General features: G+C 39.2%; 1 protein-coding gene across 1 annotated transcript; it reads right to left on the bottom strand.

Annotated features, from left to right (window-relative positions):
* Nucleotides 1-3,609: 3,609 nt before the first annotated feature.
* Nucleotides 3,610-10,419, bottom strand: LOC108423465 (G-protein coupled receptor family C group 6 member A-like). The gene is made up of 6 exons (XM_017690771.1): nt 10,155-10,419; nt 9,726-10,014; nt 7,468-8,199; nt 7,155-7,370; nt 6,940-7,057; nt 3,610-5,277 (listed from the first exon to the last, which is right to left on the bottom strand). The coding sequence occupies exons 1-6, from the start codon at nt 10,343-10,345 to the stop codon at nt 4,175-4,177; spliced, it is 2,649 nt and encodes an 882-aa protein (XP_017546260.1). The 5' UTR covers nt 10,346-10,419; the 3' UTR covers nt 3,610-4,174.
* Between the last annotated feature and the right edge of the window lie 453 nt (nt 10,420-10,872).

The raw sequence follows: 10,872 nt of genomic DNA, 5'->3' as shown, positions 1-10,872 counted from the left end.
AGGATGAGCAGCTGAAAGGATTAGAGAGGATTTGAGTGTAGACCTCAGCATGCACATATGCCACATTAGAGCAAATAAAACTCACACACATGCAAGACCTTAAGCTCATTAAGGTAATCAGGGCTGTTTTCAGGTGTCTTTTTATAGCCCAAACAATGCCCCTTATTGGCCCCTTTCATTATACGTAACAACACTAAAAATAAAACAACACTAATTAGTAAACAAAGCTTAAGTGAAATTCTGTAAATATTTCCTAATTTAATTATGTAACTCTAGAAAAATGATTAAAATGATCCTTTTGTTCAACACATTGCTATTAACTCTAATGTTATTATTATGAATATGCTTTCAAATGAATTTACTGATTAGAAACTTTTTGTTTTTTCTATTATCAAACTTTGGAGTGTTAGCACAGTGACACATGCACCACGGACTGTCCCACTACTTGGCCAACCTGAATGCTTACGTTAAGCCAGGTGTAGCGTGTGCTATGGCAAAGAAAGCTACTGGTGCGCGTGGCACGGATTAAAGGAATGCATGATACACATGTTCATATGTATATATATGTATATATGTGTATATTTATATGTGTATTGTCTTCAGGGGATTGAGTTTTAGGACGAAATAAGATACAGTCAATTACAATGATTGTTAAAGCAATTGTTTGTGCATTTAATGTGCTGTTTGCAAATGTGTGCAAACAGTGGCGCAAAAAGAGGTATGCAGCGTATGGGCGCTGCACTAGAGGGGCGCCAAAACGATGCCGGAAAATTATTTCTAGTCTGCATTTTCTGTAAGAGCTGTTTGTTCAAGTATGATAATACACATCAAAAAACAGCACAGCACTAATCAGGCGCCCATCCACTCCGTCCCCTACCCTCCTGTCATTTGCTCCCAAACACAGGCGCTTGAGAACGCGCCCCATAGGGAACGGAAGAGGGAGAGAGAAAAAGATGTTGTAGGGATGAAGAAAAGCTTCTCAAAGTGGTTGAAAGACAGCAAGTTGGTCAGTTTATACGCTTTATTTACCTACGTCTCCTTTGTCTACCAAAACGAGACTGTAGGGTACGAAAGTAGCGTTGGACCACTGGGTTCTAGCAAAGCTGCCTCACTGCTGCGTTCCCAAATGCACTTATTCAAAAATAAAGGAATCTAATAGAGGTCAAACCTTCCATAGTTTCCCCAAAGATCCCGTACTTCACCGTGAATAGATTCACACGATCAGAAGAGATCGCCTTTTCAGTTTAAGATGTATGTTACTGTGCTAGCTAAGGCTAGCCATATTAATATTACCCAGCCAGCCAGATGAATGATAGCAGTGAGGCAGCAAGCTAACGTTAAAGCTAAACTTGGTTCTCCAGCTACGACCTGATTAACCCTGAACTGGTTATTTTCTCGGTTTAACTTCAAAACGAGTGACATTAGTCAAGCCACAGCTCTTTATAGTAGCCTGTTTAGCTAGCTAACCTAGCTAGTCAATATCCTAACCGTGGTAGCCTGGTCTAAAGCTCAGCTCGCCGGTGTCACTAAATCATCTTAAACTCTTAGTTTCTAGCCACATTCAGACACATTCAGCCTGTAACTGTTTTAGTTGAGTTTTCTTTTACATTTTTATTTATTTTGTCCTTTTATTTATTTAATTTTCTGTTTTACCTTTTTATTTATTTTATTCCATACTTTTCGCCTTTTACCTTTTTATTTCATTTATTTCTTCCTTTTATTTATTCTGTCTTCTGTTTTACTGTTTATTTTATTTCCATAATTTACTTTTTTATATAAACTTGGTGTTTTATCCCTCTTTCTTTGTGCTTATATTTTATTATTCTAATTATTAATCTCTATTTTATTGCGTTACATTTTAGCCTGTCCACTTATCAATTTATTCTGAATTATTTTATTTCTTCTTAATTAAATCCTCATTGCTTGTTTTTTGCTCTTACCATTTAATTTGTATTCTGTTTATAAAGTTCCTTATTTTAGCTTGCCTGCTTAAATATTTGATTTTAATTTTAATTTTTTTCAGTCACTTTAAGTTAAGAGGCGGGGTTTATAGGCGCCGATAATATGTTTTCATCCACCTCAGAAAGTATGTAGTTGCACCCCTGTGTGCAAATACACTTTTTCATTACCACTCTTGCTAAGATAAATACCAACTGATGCTTTTATGTTTTGGAAAATGACACAATGCCTGTGCTAACCCAGCTGATTGACAAGTATGTAGGTCATCTTTTGTGTGGGTGATAGACAGGCTATTGAGGATGAGTAACAAGGTATTATTGTAATCTCTTTCCTTCGCACAATTGCAGGACACAGAGAGAAAGCACATGAAGATACTGTAGCTATTAATTTATTCATGCGCAAAACATTTTCAAGATCTTTGCTGAGCCTTTGATGGTCTATAAAGGTATTTATAGTATGTATGCGGGTGCCAGAAGCCAGGATGTAAACATGAGTTTGGGAACTTTAATCAGATGAAACAAAACACAGAGCATGAAACAAATACCAGAACACACAGGCAAGCCACCTTTAGGCTTTTATTTAAGGGCTATCTATATAAAAGACTACCAATTACAGTTTGTTCTAATGTATAGAAGTTAAATTAAGAAATGACAATAAAGACCGCTTGTTTTGAAATGCCTAGAAAAAGCAGTGTAAAAGTGTACACTCTAAAAATAAAGGTTCCTAAATGGTCCATGGCTTGAACATGTACGAATAGTGGCAGTTCTAATGTTATTGGGTTTCCAAAACTACCTGCATCTTGTTTTGTCTGCTCATTGTCAGTTTCACGTTTTTCAGCCACTGGTGGGTAACGGGGCTTTGAGAACTCCTGTTATATCTCCCGATATTATATCGGTATGGATGGCAAGAAAATAACTTGTTGTTAAACTTGCCCAACATTTTGACTAAACATCACAAATTGCTTAGGTCTACTGGAGTACCCTGCACTGCAAAATATATGACATTGGTTTTGCCAAGGGGAGCACCTTAGTAAATGGGGGCCCTATGCATAGTTTTCATATAAAAAGAACCGGCACTGTCTAGGAAGAACCTTACATTTATATAGAACCTGTAGTTTATGTGGAGGTTATCAAACTTTAAAAAGTCTTGAAGTACTGCTCTAAAGAACAATTTATAATTCAATTTGGCATCTTTATTTTTTAGAGTGTACACCAAAAATCAAGTCAAGATTTTTTCAATAAAGTTGATGTAAACTATGTAACTTTCAAAAATCATACAGTTTTAAAAATAAAGGCTAGAGAGCTGGAATAACCCCTCTTGGTTCCTTAAAGAACCTTTCAATAAATAGAACCAATTTTGTAGATTTTGTAGAAGTTCTACATAATATAAAGGTTTTATGAACAATAAAGGATTTTTAGAACCATGTGTCCAAGACAAGAACCAATTAGGAACCTTGACTATTAGCAGAGAAGACTGAAGATTTTTCAAATGTGAATAATCAAAATATAATATTTTCACTCAATAATATTTTCACCCATTTTTATTAATGACTGCACATACCAAAATACACATTACAAATATACAAATACAGATATACATTTATATTAAAAAACATAAATAAACAACACATGCATATACTGTAGATCAACAATACACTACATATAGTCTCAAAAGAAATCTGAATGGCCTTGTTAGTGATGTTTTCCAATTTACGGACAGTAAAGCCTAATATTTCATAAAGTAAAGCACAGGGCATACTTATAATGCATTCATGTCACAGCCCATGTTTTTCAACCCTAAAACCATTATCACCCATCATAAATGCTTTATATAATGGATCAGTTTACCAGACTGAGCCTAGTCCTGGATGTCCTGGAAAATGACCCTAAATGCCAAATTCACATAATCCCCATATTTTATTCTTGGTCACGAGTGGGAAAATAGAGTAAAACTTGCATCTGTTGATCAATCACACCCAATTAGAGACCTCATCTTTCTCAAATGCAAGCTTGAATGAATTGACCTTATTATCTGACCAGTTTCACCACCCACATATATTTGAATTTTAAATCAAGAAAATCTGTTATTTAATCTACAGTGTACAGTGCACTAAAAACACTGACACATTTTTCATCTTCAAAAACTCAAAACAGTGAATACATTTACATAAAACACATAAATATTAATGCTTTTAGGTATCTAGCTTTTGAGACTGTTAAATAGATCTTCTCTGAAACCTTCTCCGCATGGTGGGCTGAGAGTTACTGGAGTTCTCTACTTTTAAAATGTGTAGTGGTGATTCTGGGCTGCAAACACCAGTAGCATTTGAACACATGGTGGTCTGTGAAGGTGAGATTTTGAGACCACTCTTGTTACACAGGGATCCAACCCCAGACAATTCAGAGAGGCCTGAGTCGACTGAACTTCTTGTACTACATGCTCGTGCAATGTATGCCTCCATAGTGACCTCCTCCTTCTTTTTGCAAAGGGCCATGTACCACTTAGGTGTAAAGTGGCAGAATATAATGCCATATGTCGACACCAAGATTGCTGCAGCCTGAATTGAGTAGCGTTCTGGTATTTTCGCTGCATATATTGGAGTGAAACAGACCCATACAAACAGGTATATCAGCATGCTGAGGATAATGTGTCCAGTCTCATTGAAGCGCTGAGGAACCTTTCTCCCTTTGAAAGCCAGTGCAAAACAGATGAGTGCAAGAAGTGCAATGTAAGAAAGCATGATGCCAAAACCCACCCCAGAGCCCTCCTTACACTGAAAAATGATCTCCATGCCCAGTGTCGACTCCACAGTCTCAGGAGAATCAAATATCAGCCAGAAGATGCAGATGAGGACTTGAATGAAAGTGCCACAGCTGATAATTAACGGAGGCTTGTAAAACCTCTTGATATTGTGCTGACGATATTGAGGAAGGAATGCCACAAAGGTCCGCAGGGCTTTTACCAGGATGCATGAGACAGTGAGCGAGAACCCTAAGGCATACAGGAATGACCGTGCCCTACATATATGGTTGTTGGGCTTGCAAATGAAGAGTAAGACACTGGTATAGCTGAGAGCTAACCCCAACATAATCAGAAAGTATATGTAGCCACCAGCCTGTTTAATGACAGGACTTCCACGATAGAAAAAGTAAACAATGAGGTTAATAAACAAAAGGAGATATCCTGTTAGAACAAATGTTAGAAAAACAATGGCTCGGGTCTCATTCCACTTCCAAAAGACTTCTTTCCTTGGCTTACAATGTGTCGCATTTTTCAGGGACCACGTTTCATTTTCGCATGGGAGACAGTTTTGAAGATCTGTAATAAAGACAAGAAGTTAAAACTGATTCAGCAGGTTTTAAGCTGTAGTCCTACAGATCAACTCCCAGACTGGACAAAACCTCAGCTTGGGAATAATAAGCCCCTATTTGGGCTGATTCTAGATGATTTGCCAGAGAGTTTCCTAAATTAACTAACTTGTGAGTTGACTCCACTGACTAGAGGCATAAATAGACTTGTATAGAATTATATTACAACATATCATTGTATCGCACCATAAAAGGCATATTAGCTAGTGACTAGAGAATTAGGTTGGGACTCATTATAGCACATTAGTATTGTACTTTTATAATGTTGAATGCCCTATTATACTATCCTGGGGGCAGCTGTGGGCTGGAGGTTAGGGATCTGTGACCAGAAGGTTGCCGGTTCGATCCCCAGGGCCGACAGTTCATGACTGAGGTGTCCTTGAGCAAGACACCTAACCCCCAACTGCTCCCCGGGCGCCGTGGATAGGGCTGCCCACTGCTCCGGGCAAGTGTGCTCACTGCCCCCTAGTGTGTGTGTTCACTAGTGCATATGTGGTGTTTCACTTCATGGATGGGTTAAATGCAGAGGTAGAATTTCCCCGGTTGTGTGATCAAAAAAGTATCACATAACTTATTAAACTGAAAATGGAAACATTAATATACAGGCACATTTTCAGCTACTCTGTATTTGTGCTGTATCACAATTTAGCAGTAAGTATGAATTTTATTATGAAATTTGTATAACCTTAGTATTGACTCATTGTTCATGAAACTAGACCAGCATTTCTGGTCACCAGCAAAGCCAGCATGTTTTTTTGGAAGCTGGTGTCCTGGTCAACCAGCAGGACCATGCTTGGTGACCAGCTAAACCAGCACCAGACTAGCATAAACCAGCACAGACCAAAGCTGTTTTTTCTAACAGGGACAGTCTTATCTACATTGGGTAGCTCACATAAAGGTTAGATAAATAAAAGAGCTAAAAGCTAAGGGTAGAGCTAAGGTGAAGTATTCTCCCAATCACATCAGCCATCTAATTTCTTTCTTCACAATAAGGTAAACGTCAGGAATAACAGTAATAAGGTGGCCTCTAATCCTCTCCGCGACCCAGAAGGAGAAGCGACTTAGAAGATGTGTATGTGTGTGTGATTCTAATCGTACTCATCCACAAACTCATGTAACAACAACAAACCTTCTCTTAAACAATGTATTTGCATTAAAACAACTTTATGTTGATCTACTTCACCAACACATTACCAAGAGAGCTAACTTTAGGAAGCTCACTAGCTATTTGTCTCCCACACAAGCTGAGGCTTATTCATTTACATTTACAGCATTTGGCTGATGCTCTCATCCAGAGCGACTTACAATTTGATTAGTTTACACAGCTAGGCGAAGGTTGTGTTAGGAGTCTTGTCCAAGGACTCTTATTGGTATAGTGTAGGGTGCTTGTCCAAGCATGGGACTGAACCCCAGTCTACAGCGTAGAAGTTAGAGTGTTACCCACTACGCATACGAAACCTTATTCCACTTGGTCAGCAGCACTAAAGCGAGTGAGGACTTAAGTTATATTCTATTACACATCGTGAAATAGAAATTTGGGCTACAAAAGACTACAGTACCACACTTTGTCGAACAAACCTCAAAGCACAATAATAAATGGTGTCATACTCACTTGTGCTATTGGAGTAGGTGCCCTCCAAACATTCTGTGCAGTTATGGCAACAGGATATTTTAGAGAGTTTTTTTGCAGTTCCAGGAGGACAGGCTTCAGAACAAATGGAAACGGGTGTCTGAAATAATATGTAATAAATTATTTCATTTTGCTAAAAATGTGTAAAACATTTGTATGTACCCTATAAAATGCTAGTGCAAATATGTAGCACTCACAGTATTGTCAGGATTGCTCCATTCAATAGGTTTCTTAAGATTGATTTGTTTTTGTTCAAGATTATAGTTCCCAACAACAACAAACTGTCTTTGTCCACTTGACATGTCTCGGACCCAGTTAATCAGATCGTAGCCATTTATGAAATTTCCTAATGTATTAAAGTAGAAAGTCTGATCATCCAGAGTAAAGTTGATGTTTCTGAGTTCTTTGAGGAGCTGAAAATAGTGAAATGAGAGAAATAACAACAGTAAGTAATCAATATTGTTCTACACACCAAAACTGTCATATGAAATGTCTTCACATACAGCTTACCTTCCATGGTGGGAGGTCTTTTTCCCCTGTACACGCCGTCTCATTACAGTCTAAAAGCTTCCTCAGGGCGTGAGCAATGGACAACACAGCCAGCCTCTCCCCATAGGCTACGTCAATATGCACCGCTTTTGTTAAATAGTCCATGCTTTTCCCCATCTGCTGGTATTCTTCTATGAACTTGTTCTCAGCACCTGGAGGAATAGTCAGCATTTGCAGATATTCTTTAAAGCCAGGGTTTGGGCCTGTAATGAAACTGAAGCCAAATATATCTCCTACTTTGTTGATTCCCACCATTTGAGCAATATCTTCCGATATTGACCATGCGTCACTGGCTATCCAAGTGCGTGATATATTCCTGTTAATCATTTCTATGAAAAGCTTTTTCACCAGCTCCTCCTTTAAGATGAGTAATACAACTTTGGCTCTGGACTGTTGGATGGTGTCTGCCACTTTTTGGATCCTAGTGTCAATGTCCTTACAATCCAGGTAGTGAGGCAGAGTTTCTTCAAAAGCAGCGCAAACATTTTCAGTCTCTGCATCCACCAAGAAGCTGTGGAAGGCATCTTCACCATAATTATCATCCCCATGGACCACGCCGACCCAGTCCCACCCAAAGTAGGCCATGAGTTTTGCCAGTGCTTTCGTCTGATGGATATCACTGGGTACAGTGCGTAGGAAGGCAGGGTAGCGCTTTCTATCACTCAAGGCTTCTGCAGACGCTGACGTGCTTATCTGTTTAGAGGCAACAAACAAGTTTTAGTTCACTTAAGGTGAGCAGGGCTTAGAGTGGATTCCCATAGAATGCTTCAATATAGTACTATGCAAGCTCATATATCATAATATGTCAATTGTGTATTGCAATCACGTGTCTGTAAACAGTGTACACTAATCAGCCACTTTATTAGGTACACCTTGCTAGTAAAAGGTTGGACCCCCTTTTGCCTTCAGAACTGCTTTAATTCTTCATGGCAGACTTTTAACAAGGTGATGGAAACATTCCTCAGAGATTTTGGTTGGTTATTTGAGTTCCTGTTGCCTTTCTGTCATCTCGAACCAGTCTGCCCCTTCTCCTCTGACCTCTCACATCAACAAGGCATTTTCATCCACACAACTGCCGCTGACTGGATATTTCCTCTTTTTCAGACCGTTCTCTATAAACCCTAGAGATGGTTGTGCGTGAAAATCCCAGTAGATCAGCAGTTTCTGAAATGCTCAGACCAGCTCATCTGGCAACAACAACCACGCCACGTTCAAAGTCACTTAAATCCCCTTTCTTCCCCTTTCTGATGCTCGGTCTGCACTTCAGCAAGTTGTCTTCACCACCTCTACATGCCTAAATGCATTGAGTTGCGGGCATGTGATTGGCTGATTCGCTATTTGCGTTAACAAGCAATTAAACCTATTGTACCTAATAAAGTGGCCGGTGAGTGTATAACAGTATGACACAAATATTCACTGATCATCCAGCATACAAACAAAGGTTATTCCGTTTAGCTGAATGGCTGATAAAGTGGCCAGTGAGTGAATATGTTTAATATGTGTCTTGTGCAAAAAGTCAGAGACAACCATTTTTCATTTATTGTTTTGAGAATTGCAGCTTCTTTGTTTGATTTGTAAGTTTCCTTCTTTGTTGTTAGTTTCCTTTTTCTAGTGTTGGGTCATTTCCTCACAGTGGAAGGATGGACAGAAACACTTGTGGATCTTTTCAGATCTAAAGCAAGAGTGGAGCTTGATTTTCTCAAAAAAGAAAAGACTGAAAAGTCCCTGTAAACATGCTCTTTAATTATGTATGCTGGTTGAAAAGCTGAGCAATTTTTGTGTTGTATTCTATATAAAAGGACATTAAAAATAAATAAATAAATAAGGAATGTCTCCTTCCCCTGCTCCCAGTGTCCTCATTCCTCCAAACCCCCTGAAGGCCAGGCCGGTTAGCTCAGTTGGTTAGTGTGTGGTGCTAATAACACCAAGGTTGTGGGTTTGAGCCTCATACGGGTCTCTAAGTCAAACTGGCCCCAAGACCGGAAGGTCGCCGGTTCGATCGACAGTCCATGACTGAGGTGTCCTTGAGTAAGATGCCTGACTCCCAATTGCTCCCCGGGAGCCGTGGATAGGGCTGCCCACCGCTCTGGGCAAGTGCCCCTAGTGTGTGTGTATTCACTAGTGTGTATGTGGTGTTTCACTATACAGATGGGTTAAATATGGAGGTGGAATTAAAAAAGTATCACTTAAGTTAAGATCTTCACAAGTATGTATCTTACCTGAGGCACCATGTAGAGGGTCAGAAGCCGAGCCACACTGATAGAAACCTCAGAATAGCGTGCTCCAATGATTGCTTTTACTTTTGGCTTTTGAATGAACTCGCATTGCGGCAGCAGCGTTCCGTTTGCAGCCAGCATATGCTCAGTGCTCTGAATGGCTTTGGAGGCATCAGAGCATGTGTCACAGATGTAGTAGCCAAGGCGCACCCCAGGCAGGAAGCTGGAGTTGTTGAGTTGTTCAATGGTGTGAATGGCAGCCAGCATGTGGACAAATGCTACCATACTGAACCTAGAAAGAAAGTAGGGTAAAGGCACTGTTGCGTCAACGTAAAAAACATATTTTTGTATTTTTTATTTCATTTTTATCTCTTATGGTACAGATATTGTTGTTAAAATCTCCACAGTACACTACAGACAGATGTAACTCACTCTGAACAGTTGTATCTCTCTGGCTGTTCTCGATAATACAGCGTCTCCACTTTAGAATAGCAGGAACTGAGAATTCCTATCTGGACATCTCCTTCAGCCCAGGCCCCACATTTGTCCACTTGGTAATCACAACCTGTCCCAAAATCTGTCAACAGCAAAACGCCTGAGATTCCCACATATATCCAAAGCATCGTGTCGCACTAAAAGATTTTAGTTCACATCCACCACTACAGAAAGAGAATTACCTAGTGGAGTGATTTAGCTGTCCCACTGGTTTTTATTTGAGACAACAGAAAAGGAAAAAAAAAAATCACGTGCTTCAAAACACAATACTTTCAATTGTGACAGTGACAGCAAATGAGAGGACAGCATTTCAGAGCTGTGAATAAGACTTCCTTGACAGGTCTACTGAGCCAGTTTCTGACTTTTTTCTTTAAGCAAAGGAGGAAATAGTGCTAAAAATACCTTTCAGTTGGAAATCATGTTCACACAACAGCGTGCAGATGTCTCTTCATGTTAGTGTTTATGTTCCTAAGCGAGACTAAGAGAGAGATTTTGAATTCATAAGCCCTTGATTTTACAACTATTTAGGAAAACTGTCTTTTAAAAAGTAATAGGTTAAGTAATGAGTCACCTGCATCACGGTTGGATACAAGACTAAATTTTAAAACCAGTATGATTAGAACTACTAAAAGGCAAAATTGACTCACATCAATGA

Source organism: Pygocentrus nattereri, chromosome 10 (assembly GCF_015220715.1).
Source record: "Pygocentrus nattereri isolate fPygNat1 chromosome 10, fPygNat1.pri, whole genome shotgun sequence".
NCBI lineage: Eukaryota > Metazoa > Chordata > Actinopteri > Characiformes > Serrasalmidae > Pygocentrus > Pygocentrus nattereri.
This window is presented reverse-complemented; position numbering and strand designations above follow the sequence as displayed.

Excerpts from the sequence above, each read along its gene's own strand:
- LOC108423465 (XM_017690771.1), bottom strand. The coding sequence starts at position 10,345 with ATGCTTTGGATATATGTGGGAATCTCAGGCGTTTTGCTGTTGACAGAT. Across the intron at positions 8,200-9,725 it reads CCCTCTACATGGTGCCTCAG|ATAAGCACGTCAGCGTCTGC; the intron begins GTAAGATACATA and ends GCCTCTAAACAG. Across the intron at positions 5,278-6,939 it reads CACCTACTCCAATAGCACAA|ATCTTCAAAACTGTCTCCCA; the intron begins GTGAGTATGACA and ends TCTTTATTACAG.